At 34.5% G+C, this 23,130-nt stretch overlaps 1 protein-coding gene across 4 annotated transcripts in view; it reads left to right on the forward strand.

Annotated features, from left to right (window-relative positions):
- Positions 1 to 21,175, forward strand: part of LOC127867292 (guanine nucleotide-binding protein G(q) subunit alpha) — a 53,334-nt gene extending 32,159 nt beyond the window's left edge. For 2 of the 4 annotated variants that reach the window (XM_052408338.1, XM_052408339.1), the window contains 2 exons: positions 531 to 638; positions 8,012 to 21,175. In XM_052408338.1, coding sequence (XP_052264298.1) covers positions 531 to 638; positions 8,012 to 8,094 — 191 coding nt within the window. In that variant the 3' untranslated portion in view covers positions 8,095 to 21,175. The remainder of the gene's footprint in view (positions 1 to 530; positions 639 to 8,011) is intronic. The other 2 variants (XR_008043424.1, XR_008043423.1) reach the window with 2 other exon arrangements.
- The last annotated feature ends 1,955 nt before the right edge of the window (positions 21,176 to 23,130 follow it).

Below are 23,130 nucleotides of genomic sequence, written 5' to 3' on the forward strand. Positions count from 1 at the left end.
GCGTACAATATCCCTTACAGACTCTTTTATTTTTATTGAAAAATTACTTGTCCATTTTTCATGAATTATAAATACATTTTCGGAAAACGCTTCTTAAATTAAATACGCTTCTAGATTGGTCATTATTTTAAAACATTACGAAGTGCCCGATGCGCGAACATCCCGGAACGTGATCTACGCATGTTCAGTTTGAATAACCTCATCTTGATTGGGCGTCAATTGCATCATTACTTTAAATAGCAACATACCCGGATGTTTACACGACGGTTTAGAAAAATGGCGGCCGCATGCTTTAAAACGTATAACTTTATTTTAGGCATTTAAATAGCAAATTTAAACGTGCTTCTTAAAAAACGCGTATAAATCAGGTTATTGATATGACGCTCAAATATTTAATCGACCGATCGGGCTATTTTATAAGCATTTAGGATCGACCGACCGGCCAAAGAATCGACTTGGGCTTCGGGCTTATAGGCTAATTCGAAGACTGGGTATAGATTACGATGTGGTTATTGTTGCTGTTGTTTCAGGTCCAAAGAAGGATGCCCAGGCTGCTAGAGAGTTTATACTACGGATGTTTGTCGACTTGAATCCAGACCCAGATAAAATCATCTACTCACATTTCACTTGCGCCACAGGTTAGTGTTCAGTTCAATCTATACATTCTTAAGAAAAGGCCATAACCATTGGACAATCTAGGCGGGAGACGAAATGTCAAATTCGATTTTCTGTGTGACATTTATTGTTTTATCCCATGTTACAGATTGTTTGATATAAAACTAGAAATGGCGCGGCAGAGGCCGACGCGTATCCCCACGCCGAATGTTTGACCTAGGTGTGCCCCAGGGTTGGTAATGGGGCCATGCATAGCTGAGATTGACCGTATTGTCATAAGAGAAGTTCATCATCAATTAGAAGTGAATTGGTGTAGAAATGAAGAAGTTATAGTAAAAGGCAATTTTGGGTGGATCTGACATATGTGGGCAGGGCGCCCCAGGGTTGGTAATTGTGCCATGCATAGTTGAGATTGACCGTATTGTCATAAGAGAAGTTCAGTATCAATTTGAAGGGAATCGGTGTAGAAATGAAGAAATTATAGTAAAAGGCAATTTTGGGCGGGTGTGGTCTATGTGGGCGGGGCCCCAGGGTTGGTAATGGGGCCATGCATAGTTGAGATTGACCGTATTGTCATAAGAGAGGTTCAGTATCAATTTGAAGTGAATCGGTGTAGAAATGAAGAAATTATAGTAAAAGGGAATTTTGGGTGGGTGTGGTCTATGTGGGCGGGGCGCCCCAGGGTTGGTAATGGGGCCATGCATAGTTGAGATTGACTGTATTGTCATAAGAGAAGTTCAATATCAATTTGAAGTGAATCGGTGTAGAAATGAAGAAATTATAGTAAAGGCAATTTTGGGTGGGTGTGGTCTATGTGGGCGGGGCCCCAGGGTTGGTTATGGGGCCATGCATAGTTGAGATTGACCCTAATGTCATAAGAGAAGTTCAGTACCAATTTGAAGTGAATCCGTGTAGAAATGAAAAAATTATAGTAAATGGGAATTTTTTGGTGGGTGTGGCCTATGTGGGCGGGCGCCCCAGGGTTGGGATTGGGGCCATGCATAGTTGAGATTGACCCTAATGTCATAACAAAAGTTCAGTATCAATTTGAAGTGAATCCGTGTAGAAATGAAAAAATTATAGTAAATGGAAATTTTTGGTGGGTGTGGCCTATGTGGGCGGGGGGCCCCAGGGTTGGGAATGGGGCCATGCATGGTTGAGATTGACCGTATTGTCATAAGAGAGGTCCAGTATCAATTTGAAGTGAATCGGTGTAGAAATAAAGAAGTAAATGTAAAATAACCTAAAAAAATGAGTGATAATTTCTGACGCGGCCCCACCCCAACCGCTATAACTTTTGACCCAGGGGTCAGATCAAAATTCCAAATAGTGCAGGGTCGCACATATGCTCATAGCTACCATGTGTGTAAGTTTCAAGGTTCTAGTGCTTTTAGTGTAGGAGGAGATAGTGGCCAGGACGGACGGACGGACGGACAGACGGACGGACGGCGGAGATAACCACAATATCCCCACCTTTTTTTCAAAAAGCGTGGGGATAACCATAATGAATATTTGTGTAATATAGCTTTTGAGCATTTTCATAATTATTAGCTCACCTGAGCACGAAGTGATATGGTGAGCTTTTGTGATCACAATGTGTCCGGTGTAGTGTGTCAATAAGTCTTAGCTTAATATACCAACAGTAGAGGCCACATTTTTTATCGCATAATGATGAAATGGACCAGAATGTTAATCTTGAAAACATTGGCCTTGTTAACATGCTAAAGGCCATATTAATTGTCTGATTTTCATCAAACTTGGTCAGAAGATTTTTCCCAATGATACATGTATCTTGGATGGGTTCAAAAATGGTTTTGTTTATTTGAAAAATATGGTCCCCAGGTAGCAGGGCATTTTTCCTTATATGGCTATAGTAAAACCTTATTAACAATCTAGAGGCCACATGACTATATTGTCCGATCTTTATGAAACTTGATTCGAAGATTCGTCCCAATTATGTTTGGAAGAGTTTAAAAATAGTAACGGTTGGTTGAAAAACATGGCCACCAGGGGGCATGGCATTGTTATTGATATGGCTGTTGTAAAATATTGTCAACACTCTAGAAGTCACATCTATTGTGCAAATTTAATGAACCTTTGTCAGAACATTTTTTTGTTATAAAGGTTGGTGGTAATGATTCGTTGAAAAATATGGCTACCAGGGGATTGTGTATTTTTCATTATATGGCTTGAGTAAACCTTTTTAACACTCGGGAAGTCACATTTTAAGTCCAATCCTCATAAAACTTGTTCAGAAAATTTGTTCTAATGCAGTCTGCAAAACTCACTTTTTGGTCTTCATAGCCAATGTGGCTATGAACTTTAAAAATGTCATAGCCAGAGGAAATTGTTCATAGCCAGAAAATAAATGAATTAATATACAGTGACATTATCATGAAAGGAAGACAACAGTCGGTATATATATATTTCAAACAAATAAGTATTCCAGGTTTCAAACTTTTATTCCGTCGTAGCTTTCAGTTTCAGTTTAAACATTGTTGACTTTAGCAGTACAATAAAAGTGTAATGCTCAGCAGCAAGTAGTTACCAGTAAAAATACAAAGCCGGTTCTCACGAGTATCAATCTTTATCATATGAATGATAAACACCACGGCTCAGCCTAGGTTCAAATTTTATTGAGAAAAGCTGAAATTAGGGAGAAGCAAGTCCAAATTAGGGAGAAGTGAGGCCACTTAAAGGAAAAGTGGTTTCTATTTGGCGTTTATTAAAATCTTCACTTGTAACTATGTTTTATATCCTTCATTACACCAAGCCTATCATCATCAATGACAAACAAATACTAGTAATATTTTCAAATTCAATAAATCCTTACATATAAAATCTCATAAATCAATTCATACAAATACAACTTGTTATTTCCATGTGCATCATAAAAATCAATAGTACTTAAATATTGTCATGACAATCCAACACCCTATTTACATTATAATGTATATGATAATTACCTATTGTAGAGCTTAAACCCAAATTAGAAATCTCATTTTACCACTTTTATTTTAATTAGCAGTCAAAATGCCTGCCTTACTCATGCCTTCTGTCACATACAGCTCTAATAAATCTACCACACTAACAGGTCCCTACGAGTATATTCATCCACGAAAAAATCATGGCCAGTAACTTAAGACTGATGATGAAAAGCAGGTGTAATCCTCGTGGATATCGAACATTTCATGCATAAATAAATTTTCTATCGAAAAACACTTCCGAATTTTAATGTTAACGCGACGTAACAAACGCAACAACATTCGTGCTTCAAATAAACCGTGTTCATGTTACTTTGTATATTGTGTTGACCCAAGGTCCTGATTAGAAGCTCGCGAAAAGTATGCGGGACATGTACAAACGTCACGTTATCCGCATGGAATCGAGTGTGTATTGAATTGTGTGCACTACGTATATACCTACACATTTATTCGCATTCGTTACAGAATGTCTCGTTTAATAAGAACCAATGGGCACATATGAGCTAAAATGTTAAAATTTTGTTTTCTGAGTTCAAGTGTTTTGATTCAATTGATCACTATATTTTGAAAAATATTTTTTATTTCTATGCATTTACTTACATAATACACTAAGAGGGATATACAATAAAGTCCTTAACGTATGGATACATCAAATTATAGAAATTGGCACTATGCACGGAAGAGTTAGTTTTCGTGTGTATGGTTATGAATTCAAAATTTCGGTAAATTGTGCATCGACTGGAGAATTATGGATTAAGAGTTTTGAAACACGAAACAAGTTAACAGTATATCAAACTAGAGTAAATCCTATTCATATTTACTGTTGGGAATGTGTTGGCGCGTGTTTACTTTTTTGTACGTAAATACATGCCCATAACGAGGTCATTTTATCGCATAGGTAAACTACTGCATATGTATATGCAATGCGTGAGTTCTCATTGGTTACTATCAATGTTAATGTACCTCTTAACTCCGCCTGCAAGGCGTGTACTAATTGCGCTTCCAGAACAGAGAACTATCAAAACTGTCGGCAAAATGACACTCACTTTGATCTTTTGATCTAAGCCTTAATTGTTTGGAGTGAATGCCCATGTATGCTAGTTGACTAGATAAGCTTTTACAGCAGTTGAACATGATAATAAACCGATATTTTAAAAGCGTCAACGGCGACTTTATGACATGTGTAAATAGTGAAGTGTTACACTGTTGCGCTTATTTCATAATTTCAAAGCTATTAATAACACACTTTCAACCGTTTTCTCCGCGTTCAGTTTACCAAAAAGTATTACAACATTTTAAATACGCGAGCCGGACTTTACTCTCTCTATAACAGCTAAGGGAGATCACTTATGATAGTAAACTAATGGAAGTAACCAAGCGTAGTCACTGTAAGAATTTACACCTGAAATGCGTAAATTGATTATTTATTGGTTTATTTTCTCAGATTTTTTTTTCATCGCAATTCAGGCGATCTATATTCAATTTTTCTATCGCCAGAGCCGAGATTTCATTGCATTGGCAATCAGGCAATGGGTTAATTTTGCAGACTGCTAATGATATCTGGGCTGAGTTCGAAAATAGTTCCAGTCCATTGAAAAACATAGCCACCTGCAGGCTGGGCATATTTCCTTCAATGGCTAAAGTAAAACCATGTTACCTTAAACTATAATCTGACTTTGTATCATTGTAATAAACAACCATCTATTAGTCAATACTATAGTTGTATTTATTTTGCAAAAAAATACATTTAATCAATTAGTGTCAGAGTCTGCATTTGATGAAACCATCATGACAGCTGGTTTCGTTTGACTAAGGCTTCTGATCACGAATTATTCTGTTTATTGTCCCCTACCGGTTTCACCGTCATGCCACGTCCGTCGTCAACATTTTGCCTTGTGAACACTCAAGAGGCCACATTTATTGTCCGATCTTCATGAAACTTGGTCAGAACATTTGTCCCATTGATACCTCGAGTGAGTTCAAAACTGGGTCATGCTGGGTCAAAACCTAGAAAAAAAGAAAAACCTTGTGAACACTGTAGAAGTCACATTTGATGCCAAATCTTCATGTAAGTTTGTCAAAATGTTTGGCTAAATGATATGTTGGTTGAGTTCAAAAATGGTTCCGGTTTGTTGAAAAACATGGCCGCCAGGTGGCGGGGCAGTATTCCTTATATGGCTATAGAGAAACCTTGTGAACACTCTAGAAGTCACAATTTTTGCCCAATTATCATGAAACTTAATGGAAACATTGGTTTCATTGATATCTCGGACGAGTTAAAAAATTGTCCAGATCGGTGAAAAAACATGGCCGCCAGGGGGCGGGGCAGTTTTCTCTATATGTATATAGTGAAAACATGAACAGTCTAGAAGTCACATTTTTGGTCCAATTTAAATGTTATTTGGTCAGAACATGTCTTTTCTGGATATGACGGTTGAGTTCGAAAATGGTTACATTTGCTTGAAAAACATGGCTGCAAAGGGGCGGGGCATTTTCCCTTATATGGCTATAGTAAAATCTTGTTAACACTTTAAAGGCCACATTTATTGTCTTATCTTTATGAAACTTGGTCAGAAGATTCATCTCAATAATATCTTGGACAAGTTCGAAAATGATGCCGGTTGGTTGAAAAACATGGTTGCCAGGTGGCGGGGCATTTTTCCTTAAATGGCTATAGTAAAACCGTGTTAACACTCTAGAGTCCACATTTACTCTTCGATGAGTTCAAAAATGGTAACCTTTGCTTGAAAAATATGGCTGCCAAGGGGCGGGGCATTTTCCCTTATATGGCTTTATATGGCTATAGTAAAATCTTGTTAACACTCTAGAGGCCACATTTATTGTCCAATCTTCATGAAACTTATTCAGAAGATTTGTCCCAATGATATCTTGGATGAGTATGAAAATGGTAACCTTTGCTTGAAAAACATGGCTGTCAAGGGGCAGGACATTTTTCCTTATATGGCTATAGTAAAATCTTGTTAACACTCTAGAGGACACATTAATTGTCCAATGTTCATGAAACTTGGTCAGAAGATTCATGCCAATAATATCTTAAAAGAGTTTTAAAATGATGCTGTTTGGTTGAAAAACATGGCCGCCAGGGGTGGGGCATTTTTATGTCCCCCACTATAGTAGTGGGGGACATATTGTTTTTGCCCTGTCTGTTGGTCTGTTTGCGCCAACTTTAACATTTTGCAATAACTTTTGCTATATTGAAGATAGCAACTTCATATTTGGCATGCATGTGTATCTCATGAAGCTGCACATTTTGAGTGGTGAAAGTTCAAGGTCAAGGTCATCCTTCAAGATCAGAGGTCAAATATATGTTGCCCAAATCGCTTATTTTATAAATACTTTTGCAATATTGAAGATAGCAACTTAATATTTGGCATGCATGTGCATCTCATGGAGCTGCACATTTTGAGTGGTGAAAGGTCAAGGTCATCCTTCAAGGTCAGAGGTCAAATACATGTGGCCCAAATCACTTATTTTATGAATACTTTTGCAATATTGAAGATAGCAACTTGATATTTGGCATGCATGTGTATCTCATGGAGCTGCACATTTTCAGTGGTGAAAGGTCAAGGTCATCCTTCACAAGGTCAAGGTCATCCTTCAAGGTCAAACGTCATATAGGGGGACATTGTGTTTCACAAACACATCTTGTTCCTTATATGGCTATAGTAAAACCTTGTTAACACTCTAAAGGCCACATTTATTGTCCAATCTTCATGAAATTTGGTCAGAAGATTGGTCTCAATGATATCTTGGATGAGTTCAAAAATAATTATGTTTGCTTGAAAAACATGGCTTTCAAGGGGTGGTCTTCATGAAACTTGGTCAGAAGATTTGTCCCAATAATATCTTGTTATCTCAGGTGAGCGACTTTGGGCCTTTCAGGCCCTCTTGTTGATATTGACATTAAAATGAAATTTTATTATTCACGAAATGACCAATATATTTAATTTTCTTTTTCACTATTAATCGATGAGCTAAGAGCACTGACATCTACGAAACGAGCACAGCCGATTTCGAGAATTATTTTTACCGTGCCCATGACGTCAGTTACATTGTCAAAACAAAAGTGCTGTTTCTTTGTGTACTAAACCTATTTTTTGTTCGTTCTAAAAATAGTTCGCAATTTGTATTGATGTGGCAGGAGTTCTGGAACTGAATTAATATTTCTCAACCGGAAAAACAGCACTCGCCCTGTCGGTCAAGTATTAAACAAACTTAAGAGTGGATTTTTCAAGGCCTGGTGAACTCTATAGTTTCATAATGGTAAAATGGTTTCAGAAACATCTCAAAAGTTGCTGAGAGCAGTTTAGTTTCCGTAAGTCTTAGGTGAGCGACTGTGGGCCTCTGGCTTTCTTATTTCAAATTAAAACACATTTCTTGTCTGCTTTCAGATACGGAAAATATTCGGTTTGTGTTTGCAGCAGTGAAAGATACCATATTACAACTTAACTTAAAGGAATACAATTTAGTGTGAAAAAAAACAGTGCGGCAAATTGCCTGTGACGGAGCCGTCATAAAAAAGTGACCTTGATTTTTAAACCTTCATTTCTACATCCATGTGACTGGTGTTATAACGGTTTTCCGGCACTTGTTAAAACAAAACAAAAAAACGTGACCGGACAAATCATGCAAGAAGGATGATTTTTACCTGGAAACCGTTGTCGTCATAATAATTTTCTATGACGCAAGTATGAAAGGGTTGTGTAGTCTTTTTTAAAGACTCAACCCTGCTCTGTCGGCCATTTTTACTATGTGCTTTTTTGGCAGGGGGCCGAAGGTTATTTTGAGTAGCTGTTGTGTTTTAAAACAATTGGAGAACAATGTGTATATCGTATAATGTAAATTGCACTGTTTCCACGACCATTGTGTCATTTTAAAGCTGTGAGACGAGGTGAGAACCTCTAGTTTTGTTATGGATGTATTTTTTTTACTCCCAAATGTGGCGTTTGACGCTGTGAAGATTGGACTTCTTGAAAATTTAAAGTATCATACTTAACTACAAGCGAAGCTGTTATACATTTGAGTTTCAAGCAGAATTACAAGTGAAACTACAAGCAAAAACGCTTGTATTTATTCCCAAGCAAATAACTGCACTTTTCACCCTCTATTGATGATTGGCATGGAAACAGAATTTTACCAGTCAACAGCCAATTGAATAGTGGAATGTAGCCTACTGTGACAGCTTACAGCGCAATGTTTGTCTGGTTCAATTCCAGAAATGGAAAGCAATGTAATTTATAATTTAAAGTTAATTCTTTTTACGAAAATTGTTAATGAGAATGGAGGCATTTAGTAGTGATAATTCGAGGGTTGAAAGGCAAGCTGGTGTTATCTGATATGTAAATGTGTAGCTTATACACCAGTTTTTCATTCAAACCTTGCAAGTGTGTCCTTCAGTCAATTATTGTGTTCCACACATACACATTGTTCATAATTAACATGTGTTTCTAGTTTTTACATGTGATTAAGTGAATGTCCATTTGTACTTTTGTCACATAGCTTTTGTATGAAACATTTATTTCATAAACAAATTAAAATGTAAAATTGCCCCCATTGATAAGGTTCAGTAGCAGTACTTATCGTATATTAATTATAAAGTATACATATACATGTACAGTCAATCTTGTATTAAGAGACCACTCAAGGGAGTAATCAAAAGTGGTCTCTTAATAAAACGGTCTTTGAATACAAAAGGCCATTCTGGAAGAATGCTTACCCTCAATTTTAATCTATATGAAGGATTATCTCTTTTATCCACAATGATTTTAACTTTTATAATAAAATGAATATAAACACAATACATAAACAATATTTTACTTATAATGTGTTTTATTTTTCACTTATTATAAATTATCATTTATTATAAATCAATTGTGTGTACATATTTATTTGCAAAAACAACATAGACAAGGAAATATTTTTCCTAAGAACAAAGAATTTTGCTAAAAATGTGTAACAGTCTACATATACATGAGTACAGCTAAAACTAGAAATAAATGTCAGAAGCCAAAAGCTATGATATATTATCACATGTATTTCTCTTTCCGTTTCTATATTGCGCGTTTTTTTTCACCTGACACATTATTTTCCACGTCTTCAAGCACCTCGGCTTTACGCTTAAGAATGTTCTGAATTTGGGTTTTTCCGACTCCAATCTCGTCTGCGATTTTACGTGCACTTATACTCTTTGACAATTCCAAAACCCGAATTTTCGCGTTCAACGTTAATACTTTTTGTTTTGACATTTTAATTTCTGCATGAACGCTTAAGGAAATCTAACTCGATTATGATACATAATAACTGAAAAAATTAAAACACGTCAATTGAAAACAAACAATCTGACCTGGTTGGAAAATTTATTAAGTAAATAACAATGTGATTGGCTTACAAATATCTACTAATTAGCATTATTACAAATTGGTAATGTACGGATTTCGACAGATGTTGCCGATTAATAGTTTATTTTCCGCACTTCTCAGGAAATGTTTGTCGCGTACAGTGCATTGTTTCTGCACCTGTTATCTATACTCGAGAAAAATCGGCATTGTCTCTTAACGATCCACATAGTAAACTATTTAAGCTGTAGACTGTGCGCAATACGTTCCTCTATTATTCAACTCAATAAATTAATACGCAGTCTACAACAATACCGGTCAGAACCGGTCAACGAGACAAAGCATAATCATAATGGTTGTGAAAACAAAGCAGAGGTGTAACAGTACATCTTATCGGCTTAGATAAACAATTAACACGGATTTGTCCCTGAAAGATCGATAGATTAACCACTTTTACCTCCTAGTGGTCGCTTAATACAAGATTCGGACATCAAAATACACACAAATCAGCGGTCGCTGGTCGCGTAAGACAAAAGTCGCTTAATACAATATCATTATAAAGCGAAAAAGCTCCGTGGGATTTCAAAATGGTCGCATAAGACAAAGGTCGCTTAATACAAGTGGTCGCATCCACAAGATTGACTGTATAATGAATCATTGAAATGAGTTTAAATCTTTAACTAAAATACTATGATGCTTCTACTACTATTATAAATTTACTATTAGTCTGACTAAGACTATGATTTCGACTATTTAACTGCCCAATATTCTGATTTTATTACACGGTTTCTTATCTGAAAAACTTCTCGAGTGCTATTTCATTTGTTTTTTATACTAATTGAACCATTTCCTCTTTTTTAAAGACAGATTGTCGCTGTTTTTCATACAATTTTATTTGTTGCTGCAAACAGCAAAATTGTATTCATTACTCTAATGAAAATTTAGTATTTATTGAGTTTTAGTAGTAACATTATCAAATAAGTTGCAATATGTGTGTATGCTTATCTCTATAATTATGAAATTGTTGTTAACTATTGATTGTAACAGTTGAACATAACATTACATAAAGATCACAATAATACAGATGACACTATTACTTCAACTCTTTCAGTGCTGGAACCGAATTTTGAAGGCCTTTGCAAACAGTTTGAATCCAGATGAGACGCCACAGAACGTGGCGTCTCATCAGGATCCAAACTGTTTGCTATTCTTATAGTATTCTTTAAAAAAAAATCGAAGAAAATGCTAATAAGAAATTCAGCAGACGACAAATTTCCCAGCATGCAAAGGCTTAACCCAAAAATTAGTTTCTGGTGAGTGTGACATAGCCAATGTCAACATGTCTGTATTTTTGTTTTTTTATAAAACTGTCTTTCTAGGAATAAATCAGTGTCTTTGAACATACATTTATTTGTCTTCAAGGACAAAGCTTATCATGTTATAAAACATATTATTAATTATTTTTATTTAAGTTAAAAAAATGTGACTGCTTGAAATCATTCAAGTTGCAATAGACTAAAGAATCAGACTAAATCATCTCTGTTTATTGACCACAATATTGGCTCAAGTAAGCTCTAATTTAATACAGAATAATAGCTCATTGTTCTCAACGGATGAAATCGGCCAAAGAGCAATGCAATTATCATTTTCCCTTTGAAAGCAAAAATTGTATGCTTTTCCGCATTTGTGTTTACATTCTGACAAGGCGTTATGGCTTTCCTTCAGAGGTCCAGGTGAATCTGTGAGATCTTGTTAATTAAGCATTAATCAAGATTCTAGACACTTGACATGCATAAATGTATACTATTTTCTGCATTAATGGATACAATATAATATGTTGTTGTATTTTGTTTTGTTTTATACTTTTTTGTTTGCAAATATTTCACTGGTGCAATACATGGAAGAAGAATTGTTCTTTCTATGGAATATTTTGCAAAACATGTCATTTACAGTGAGAATAAGCGATCAAAAGATATAATTTGACTCTGAGCACAACAGCATCTGTGCTTAAATTTAATGTATACATACATGTACCTGCTTTTTTGCTTCAGGTCATCTTATATATAACATCTTATATATAATTTTATGGTGATATTTGTATTTTAAGTTAGCTATCTTACAAATTGAAATATTTCTATATGTAAATAACCCTTTGCCCATGTATTCTGTATGTCTTCTACTTCATGGTATCTTTTGCAGACATCAACATTTTGATCAGCAATGGCCTTATGTTTAACCAATGTTTCAAACATATTTTAATTACTTCCTTAAGTATTTAAGATCAATGAAAGCGGTTTTCTAGTGGAAAAAAGATGCATACAATGAAAACATATTTTGATTAGTTTAATGTTTGGAAATTGCTTCATCCCCTTATATGCAGTCATGAGTGTACTAATGTTAAGTCTTTCTTGTATTTTGTCCATACAAAAACAGTTATACCATAAAAACAACTGTGTTAGCTTTTGAATCAAGTTCATCTTGAAAGCACCTGTAAATGATACATTTTGCAAAGCAGTGCTTAATTTATGTACATGTGTAACCATGACTGTCATGAAAAAACGCATACCTATTGTTGTTATGAACTTGTTCGTTTCCATTCTAGATTTGATAGGGTTTGATGACAAATTTGTATGGTCGATGTAATAAATAATTATGTATGAAAATGTCTACTTGAATTTTTCGTAACCCATTTTCTCATTATTTTAAACGTAGCGGTGCTTGAACGTGATGGATTGGCATACATTCTGGTCAACACTCTGACAGAGTCAATTACTATTTCAGGAATATCATGATTAGCAAATTGCCTATCAAATTCAGAATTGTAAAAAAATCTGGGATTTTGTTTATGTGTTTAGCTCACATAAGAACTCATGGTGATCTTTTGTTATCACGTTTGTCTGTAATTTATCTTAGCAACACTATAAAGGCAATATTAACTACCAAATCTTTAGGACATTGAGTAAAAACATTTGCCCCAATGATATTTTGGCTGAGTTCAAAATTGGGTCAAAAACTAGATCACCCTTGATAAGTTAAAGAAAAAGTGTTAAAACTCTAAATCCTATGTTTTTCCAATCTTGCTCTAAATTTTAATTTTATTGATATCTCAGCTTAGTTTAAAAATGGTTCTGCCCTTGAATAAAAAGTCTCCTAGGCCCTAGGTGGCAGTGCAGTTTAGTTTTCTTATCGCTTGAGTGAAACCTTGTGAACACTTTATATTTGTGAACACTACTAATTTTGTGTTCTTGATGAAACTTTCAGCCTAATTTGAAAATGGTTCTGGTCCATTGAAAAACATTGCTAAAAGGAAGGGGTGTCAGTTTTCCTTTTATGGCTATAGTTTAACTTTTGGGTCCACGTTTTTTTTTCTCACACATTGACATTGTGGTCGGTTTTATATATATAAAAGCTGCCCTCAGCCATCGACCCGAATTCCAAGCTATGTTGCAATTATATTAAAAGTCGATATGACATGTATGAAATTAACAGGAAACGAGATGCATCCTTGTGGTAAATAATTATAATAGGTGGTTGAGCTTGCACACTTACTTCTTGGCATAGAAAGCTAGGGATCCATTCTTGTTCTGTTTAAATGCTTTCCAGAGAGCACATTTCTTTCTTCTCAAATACACCAATTGTGAAATGAGTTTCTTCCTTTTCTTTGGTCTTAAATATTGATTTATGAAATCAAATGTCATAAAGCTTTATTGATGAAATGTGAAAAATTGTAGGTGTGGTCAAAATTATATCCAATCTTTCTGAGGCATAATTGTCAGATATCTCCATAAAATTCTGTATTGCCTTATGATGCTCTAAGAAGGCTAACACATGATTGAAGAGAAGGAAAATACGTGACTTAAAGCTTATTAAATGTACATGACACGAAATCACTAAATATTTGGACTTCGTTTTGTTAAGTTTGTCTAAACATGACATGATCATTAATTTCAATTAACGTGTGTTGGAAATTTCAGTAATTAAAGTGATACTTGTGTGAGGTCTGGCTAAAAAAAATGGTTTGCTGTCTATTGCCTACCCAGGGTTGTTGGTAATGAGTACAACATACTAGTTGTTTTATTGGTGCAAACAAAATAACATGTTCAAATTAGACCATTTTTAAAGGATGGTCTATGACAGAGTTGACAATTAATTTGTTTGCTACCTATAATAAGTAAATGTCTGGGGGATGAAGATTTATTAGTTGAAAGGATATTTAAAAAAACATCTAAATTTACCCTGAAAACTTAGTAGGGACAATTTCTTAGGGTGGGAAGGCAGTGAAAAACAAGATATTTTTTTAAGTTTGGCCTAAGTCATAATTCTACATGTTCTTCATACACATGCTCTGACATCTTGCCAGCAGTATTTTACTTGCCAGTAATTCTCATGTTTCTTAAAAGAACAGTTCTTTTTATGTTAAATGTTATTTTGAAAGAGATTTGAAGAGAATACGATCTGGAAAGGGTATGGTGATGTAAGACTTCAAATTTAAATTATATTATGTGCACCAAAGATATTTAATGGTTTTATCAGAAAATATAAATGTTTGATGGCACAAGGCAAGTTTGAAAAGATGGTCTGTCAATGATGTTCCTTATTATTCTGGTACTTTTGTCCCAAACCGCATTATTACCATAAGGCATACATTCATCACATATCCTGACAAATTCAATTAACGGTAGAATCAAATTTTCTTTGTGTAACAATTAGTTTCTTTTATTAACAAAAAGACATAAACAACTTATTTACATGTATCAATACATTTCATCAAGCTTAACCATGTGCTTCACTTAACCCTTTACCACTTAGATAAGTATTTTCACACCTTTGTAATCCCTCAAACAATTAATTTTAATTAAAGACCTTTTTTACTAGATTCAAATTTTAAAGGTTTCATTTCCAACCCTTAGATACAGTTGAGCGGCAAACTGCATAAAACCTGAACAGACTGCGAGTTACTTGCCGGCTGTTCTGGTTTTATGCTGTTTGCACATAGCTTTTTTCATTTTGTTTCTGAGTGGTAAAGGTTTGGTTTATACAATCTACTGTTTACAAACTGGTCCTCATGCATATATTTTTTTTTTAAACATATAGTATAAATTGAACATTAATTTTTCATTTATATTCTAAACAGCTGAATTATAAAGCATAATAAGTAAAACCATTACCTTTTTGTAATATTTTGTTTTTGCCAATTAAATTAGGTTTTCAAAATGTGAATCTTGTATTTATTTTATATTTACATGTCAGAAGGGTAATTTCTGTATTCAGATAATTGAAAGTGATCATTGTGTATCTGAATCTTAGAACAATGAAAACAATCTATAATCTAATTGTAATTAGTAATTTGATCCAATGTATTTTGCGGTTATGTAAGGAACAAAATGTAGAAGGCCCGATCAGGGGCAATTGTTATAAGAATTAAAAAATTAAACTGATGTTTGCTTATTATGTAAAAGTCTAAAATGAAGTTGTGTTACTTCTGTATAATTTTCGGCATTGTTTAAATGAAAATAGGCATTGCATAATCTTATTTATTACTAAATATACATTTTTATTTAACTAATAGATTGAGGGTTTTTAGGCTGATTAACTACAGTAATAATAATTTTACTGAGCTCATGAGATATTTCATTGCAGTTTAAAACTTATAATAATTTGTTAAGACATTAGTGTGCCCAAATTTATACTGTTTCCCATAACTACTGACTTTTTTGAAAATAAAGCAATAATAGATCAAAACATAATAAAAGAAAGTGATCATTAAAAAATGTTCTGACCAAAGTAAAATATGACAAATATTTTTCGTTCATTTCTGTGGAAGATATATGTCCTGTACTTTTTGCCCTAATTCATATTTAGATCTTGGAAGGTGTTATGTTCAGATCACCCTTAATGTCTAATAAACTCCCAAATGCTTTTAAAAGGTCTGTAAGTTTTAATACATGTTTTGCATCATGAGTGCTATTTGTTTATATCCAGAATCCCTTGAACCTTATATAATCTCATCTAATGAACCTTAGTTTGAAGTGAAGTTGAAGTTATGTAATAATGTTGGCTTCAAGAACTTTTTGTGTAAGTGATTTTCATCACATTCTTTTACAAGTTAGTTTAGAGTCAGTCTGGCAAATGCAATTATGTTAGTGTATCTTTTACTGCATAGATATTATTGTTTATAATTTGTGAATATAAAAAATGCCGTGCATTTATTGATTAAGTCGATTTGCCTCAATTGCTGTACAGATATTTTCATTCCATATTTTCTAGTCTTTTGAAAAACCCAAAAGTGTTTTCATTTCTCCCCTGTTTGCAGTTTTAAAATGTTCTGTGTTAAATGAATTTGAGTTTCATTTATATTTCTACAATTTTGTTTTTGTTAATACGTGTTTTGTTCCATTTTGTTTATAAGTACTATAAACTGTCTTGTTAATATGCTTAATTTTGCATCATCCAACAAAATACCTTGTTACCCACATAATTCAACCATTAAAAATATTGTTATGCTCCCGGATCGAATGATCAGGGGTATATTGCTTTTGGCCTGACTGTCTGTCATTCTGCCTAAAACTTTAACCTTAGTCATTACTTTTGCATTATTGATGATAGCAATTTGATATTTATCATGCATTGTTTCTCATGGAGCTGCACATTTTGAGAAGTGAAAGGTCAAGGTCAACCTTCAAGGTCAAAGGTCAAATATATGGCTTCAAAGCAGTGCAGTAGGGGGCATTGTGTTTCACAAACACAGCTCTTGTTATCTTTAATATTCAGCACTTTGAGTGTTTTTATTCGCAATATTCATTTTAATGATCATTACATGACGTCATTTGTGAAAAAAGATGTCATCAACTTCTAACAACGTCGCGTTTGTCTCCTTTTTATACGCCCGTATAAAATACGGGACGTATTATGTGAAACCCCTTGGCGGCGGGCGGCGGGCGGAAGGCATCACTTTGTCCGGACTCTAATTCAAATTGTATTCATCCGATCTTCACCAAACTTGGTCAGCAGTTGCATCTAGTTGATATCTAGGCCAAGTTCGAATATGGGTCATGCCGGGTCAAAAACTAGGTCATAGGGTCAATAAGTGCATTTTCAAAGGGGCCACTTTGTCCGGACTCTATTTCAAATTGTATTCATCCGATCTTCACCAAACTTGGTCAGCAGTTGCATCTAGTTGATATATAGGCCAAGTTCGAATATGGGTCATGCCGGGTCAAAAACTAGGTCATAGGGTCAATTAGTGCATTTTCAACGGTGCCACTTTGTCCGGACTCTAATTCAAATTGTATTCATCCGATCTTCACCAAACTTGGTCAGTAGTTGCATCTAGTTGATATCTAGGTCAAGTTCGAATATGGGTCATGCCGGGTCAAAAACTAGGTCACAAGGTTACTTAGTGCATTTCAAGCATTTAGCATGGTGTCCGCTCTCTAATTGAAGTAGTTTGCATCTGATCATCACCTAATTTGGTCAGAAGTTGAGTCTAGATGATATGTAGATCAAATTCGAATATGGGTCATGCCGGGTCAAAAACGAGGTCACGATCGGACACATAATGAATTTCAAGCATTTAGCATGGTGCCCGCTCTCTAATTGAAGTAGTTTTCATTTGATCTTCACCAAATTTAGTCAGATGTTACATCTAAATGATATCTAGGTCAAGTTCAAATATGGGTCATGCCGGGTCAATAACTAGGTCTCGAGGTCACTTAGTGCATTTCAAGCATTAAGCATGGTGTCCAAAACCTCCGAACGGGCGTATCTTGTGACAGTTTGGCACTCTTGTTTAATTTGATGGAAGGTTTAGGTAAATAGTAATTTTCTTGTTAAAAGTCATTTGATAAAAAAAACAATTTGCACTCATTGTCATTTCATAAATTTCTTTATTAAACTACTTAGAAAATACCAAGTAACTGTGACTTATGAAATATAGCGAAGATATTTGTGGGTGCTTTTCATGTATGCTTCTTTAAAAAAAAAGTGTCTTGTTTTGTGACCAGGTCCTACAGTTTTTGTTAATTAGAAAGGTCTCCTGGATTACACCACTTTTTTCTGCATTAATCTGTATGACATAATTTTGTGATAAATTTACTATTGTCGTTCAGTATAGGAATAAATTGTTCATTTATCATAATAAAGAAATTCATTTATTGTAATATTTCGTGTGATGTACGCATAAAAGGCTTGATGAAATTTTTACATTATCATGGAAGAATATATGATGAAATCATTTTTATATCCTTACAATGTATTGAAAGATTTTAAATGTGTGTTTTGTGTGTTAAATGTGTGATGTCATAGACATATTTTAATGACGTCATGAGTTTATGCTTACTTGTGACATTTTGGCGGCAAATTATAGTGTCGTCCAGTAGTGTAATTCATAAATTTGTTGTAAGTTTACTGATCACAACGTATTTCTGTATAGTAAATGTTTTTGAGATTTGATATGCTGTAAGACTCTACATCATTATTAATTTATATTTCATCAATTGTATAATAACCAATTATTGAAGGTTTGCCTATTCTGGAACAAATCTGCTCATTCTGTATCGATAAGTAGCATTAATTTACATCGTTGAAGAGAACTCACCCACAACAATGGCTCAAGGCACAAACAATTTAATATGCATGGGTGAAAGCTTTCGTTATTTATTCTTAATTAAGTCTTTATAAAGGGTTTTAACCTACATAAATTCTATCACTATGAGTTTATCACTGAATCCAGTTTAAAGATGTTAAATTTCTGCCCTTTCACCCGTAAATATTTGTTTAACATAGATTTTAAATTGTTTTAAACTGACAGATCCAGTAAAATGATATAGGAACAATGCTACAAATATGCTACGAAAAGATCTGCATTTTCAGTTTAGTCCGAATTAGCATTGGCCTAATGTTGGGGTCATATTGTTTCACATTTCATTCCATTCTGTAAAAGGCTATCCATCAAATGTGTACTTTTTTCTGGTGAAAATGCATGAACGCTTTCTATGAAAAGAGTCCCATTGCATGTTGTGTACTGATTTCGAATGCCTGAATGCCCTTAGTTTCACTCTAAAAATAATTGATATTTATGCCCCCCTTCGAAGTAGAGGGGTATATTGTTTTGCTCATGTTGGTCCGTCCGTCCGTCCACCAGATGGTTTCCGGATCATAACTCAAGAACGCTTAGGCCTAGGATCATGAAACTTCATAGGTACATTGATCATGACTGGCAGATGACCCCTATTGATTTTCAGGTCACTAGGTCAAAGGTCAAGGTCACAGTGACTCAAAAATATTAAAATGGTTTCCGGATGATAACTCAAGAATGCTTAGGCCTAGGATCATGAAACTTCACAGGTACATTGATCATGACTGGCAGATGACCCCTATTGATTTTCAGGTCACTAGGTCAAAGTCACAGTGACTTGAAATAGTAAAATGGTTTCCGGATGATAACTCAAGAATGCTTACGCCTAGGATCATGAAACTTCATAGGTACATTGAGCATGAATGGCAGATGACCCCTATTGATTTTCTGGTCACTAGGTCAAAGGTCAAGGTCACAGTGACTCGAAACAGTTTCTGGATGATAACTCATGAATGCTTACACCTATGATCATGAAACTTCATAGGTTCATTGATCATGACTGGCAGATTACCCCTATTGATTTTCAGGTCACTAGGTCAAAGGTCAAGGTCACAGTGATTCATTAATTGTGTTTGTCCAAAACTTCAACCTTGGTCAAAGTTTTGCAATATCTAAAATGGTTTCCGGATGATTACTCAAGAATGCTTAGGCCTAGGATCATGAAACTTCATAGGTACATTGATCATGACTGGCAGATGACCCCTATTGATTTTCAGGTCGCTAGGTCAAAGGTCAAGGTCACAGTGACAAAAAACGTATTCACACAATGGCTGCCACTACAACTTACAGCCCATATGGGGGACATGCATGTTTTACAAACAGCCCTTGATATATTTTTATTGAGATGATAATTATAATTTTTCAGTTCTACATTTATTATATAGTTGTCAATATTGTTGCACATTTTTCTGCTTCGAGTCTTATTTGGCGACTGTCTCATAACTACTCTTTTGCACCAGTTTATTATCATTTTATGGACCTTTATCTCGCCCCTTTCAAGAATACCAATATTCTGTAATTTAAACAATCAGCATCAAGTACACATTTGCACTTGCTTACTAATAAGCCATTTTTTTATGAAGATTTCTTCAAATGTTCACAACTAAATTACAAATGGGCTGTTCACGCAAATATGCACCTTGGCAAATTTACTTATGTAAATAGAAAGCTTTTAAAAATTCAATTTCTTAATCTTTCCTAAGGTGGCATAAACTTCTTGTTCAAGTTTCTTGTGTTTTGATATTTTCAGTTATTTTGGTACATATACCATTTGTAACAAACAAAGAAATAGTGCTCTGTGACGTACACTTTTTCCAAGTTAAGCATGATACAAAACAAAACCTAGTGTCAGATACTATGAACATATATCTCTGTCTTGAGTTGTTTTTGTTTTTATGAGTTAAAACATCATGCTGAACTTTGTGATCTAAGTTGAAATAGTAAATTAAACCATATCATGAAGCGTTCGTTACTGCTAATATATGACAGATATCATGTTATCAAGTGTTTTGTAAACGAGAAAATGTGTCAAATACTGTAGTATGTTATTTTACGTCAAAAGAAAGATAACTGTGTCTTATCTTTCATGGCACAATACAAGTATTTAAATACGCATTCTGAAGAACAATACTAAAACGTCTTACTTTTGGCAAGGCAGACAAAACGTTATGGAACATGATACGCGTATACATTTCTATCATTACTGAATGTCTGATGAATGTGTGACTATGATTTTTATTTGTGTCTTGTTCTGTGGAAATTGGGCAAAATGCATGTGCGTAAAGTGTCGTCCCAGATTAGCCTGTGCAGTCCGCACAATCAGGGATGACACTTTTGGCTTAAATGGTATTTTCGTTTAAAGGAAGTGCCTTTTTAACCGAAAATCTATGTTAAGCGAAAAGTGTCGTTCCTGATTAGCCAGTGCGGACTGCACAGGCTAATCTGGGCCGACGCTTTACGCACATGCCTTAAGCCCATTTTTCTCAGAACAAGACACATTTTGTTCAATATTTTTGTCTTCTGCGGAGGCTATACCCTTTATTGTATTCGATTGTAATTTATTATGAATAAATCGTATAACTTTTCGATGATTGTATTATTATGATGTATGTTTCTTTCAGAATTAAGAAAGCTGTTATATCTACTTTCATTCTAAGCACACGTTAGGCGTTTTGAGACATTTAAAAAAGTACCGGTTAATAATTATCGTGGGACCAAAATTCAGAATGACCCCATGTCGCCTGATTTTGAAACACAGTGAAGTGACCAATAGATAATGAACGTTATAGACCATTGGTGATAAGCATCACATCCACGATTTATCATCTACAATTAATTGAAATGGCAGGTTAAATAGCAAGAAAATATTGAGATTCATTTATTTTCTCACGTATGTAGAAAATGAAATGCAGAAAACCAACTTGGATGTGTTTGTAAGTCATTGTTCTGTGAATGCTCTCGAAATAACATTAATATTATACCTAAACATTTATTATGAACGTTAAAATATTATAAATGTCAGAAAACATATCGTATGCTAGGATACCTACAAACTATATTAATAGTACAGGTAAATTGTGTATATGCGATACAACCAGGGACCTGTACAAACAAACATGTTTGTATAGGTCCACGATACAACGTATGAATATATATAATGAAAGTATTCATTGCGCAATGATGCGAAATTATCCGAGTGAAACCGTAAAAAAACGACATGCACCGTAAATAAACGACACGAACTTCAAACACACGTATGCGTTTTCATTTGTTCGGCCCACCCATCAAGAATTCGCCGGTAAAACATGAACATTTCTGATAAGAGTGCATTTCCCGAAGTTTTTATTAATTGATAGTTTACCGCGAAACTCCAAAGCCTAGTTCAAAGTAATTATCTATTGTCTAGAATAAACACTGACACGTTATTCAATAAAAGATCAATGTTTTATTAATTACGACTGAGTACTCTAACGACCAAGTAATAAAAAGTATCGGTATAGTAATTTAAACGCCAACAAGCATTGTTCCGATAAAAAGACGATATTTCATTTAATTGTCCGTTTATTTTATAATTTATGACGATAATGACATGCCGCAGCCGTAATGTTTTAATAGTGGGAGTCAAAGAACGGAATTTATTGCGTTTTTTTCGACATTGCTCAGTGTATTGACCTTACGTGATGACGTACATAAAAACAAGCCTCGAATATTATATAACACACGCTTTTTGAGAAAGAGTAAATATTTCGTTTAAGATTTAGAGCAAGGAACGTTTCGATTTGTTTTCGGCGTTATGTTTCTAAATTACGAATAAGGAGCACACGTTTTTATATATAAGTTGAAATACTGCGAATTAATATATGAGACTTTTTGAAAACGTTCCTTGCTAAATATTTATTGATTTCAAGTTATTTGTTTATAAAGTTAAATATATTTACATTTTACAATGAAACGCAACTTGTTTGTTAATTTTGTTGCGATGGTAACTTGCTTCATGTTTGTCAACGGACGACATATTCCACCGCTTCAGGTAAGGAAGCCATTTATTTATTTATTTATTTACAATTTAACTTATTCATTTACTGTTTTGTTTATTTACGTGTTTATTTATTTTCCATTTTTTCTTGTTGATCAACAAACAACGATTTACATTTCTGATGCGTTGGAATTAAACCACGAGGGCGTTAGTTATTGCTTACAAGCATCCAAATGACAAAGAGTTGTTTTTGATTTATAAATAACGCAAATGCGACCATTATTATGATTTTAATATGAAATATATAGTACTATGCTGCAGCAGGATGAGCCTTCTGTCGGCACTGCTGACGAAAAGTGTCAACAATAATTTAGTTATTTGCCAACATAAAGTACAGCGAGTTTCATAATCAAAACTGAGCCTCGCTCTGTGAAAACGGGGCTTAATGCATGTACGTAAAGAGTCGCCCCAGTTTCTCATGTCCAGTATGCTTTGGTGAGTCAGGGACGACACTAAACGCCTTAATTTTATGTTCGCTAAGAGACTACCTTTAAACGAAAAATA

The sequence above is a fragment of the Dreissena polymorpha genome, chromosome 2 (assembly GCF_020536995.1).
Source record: "Dreissena polymorpha isolate Duluth1 chromosome 2, UMN_Dpol_1.0, whole genome shotgun sequence".
Lineage (NCBI taxonomy): Eukaryota > Metazoa > Mollusca > Bivalvia > Myida > Dreissenidae > Dreissena > Dreissena polymorpha.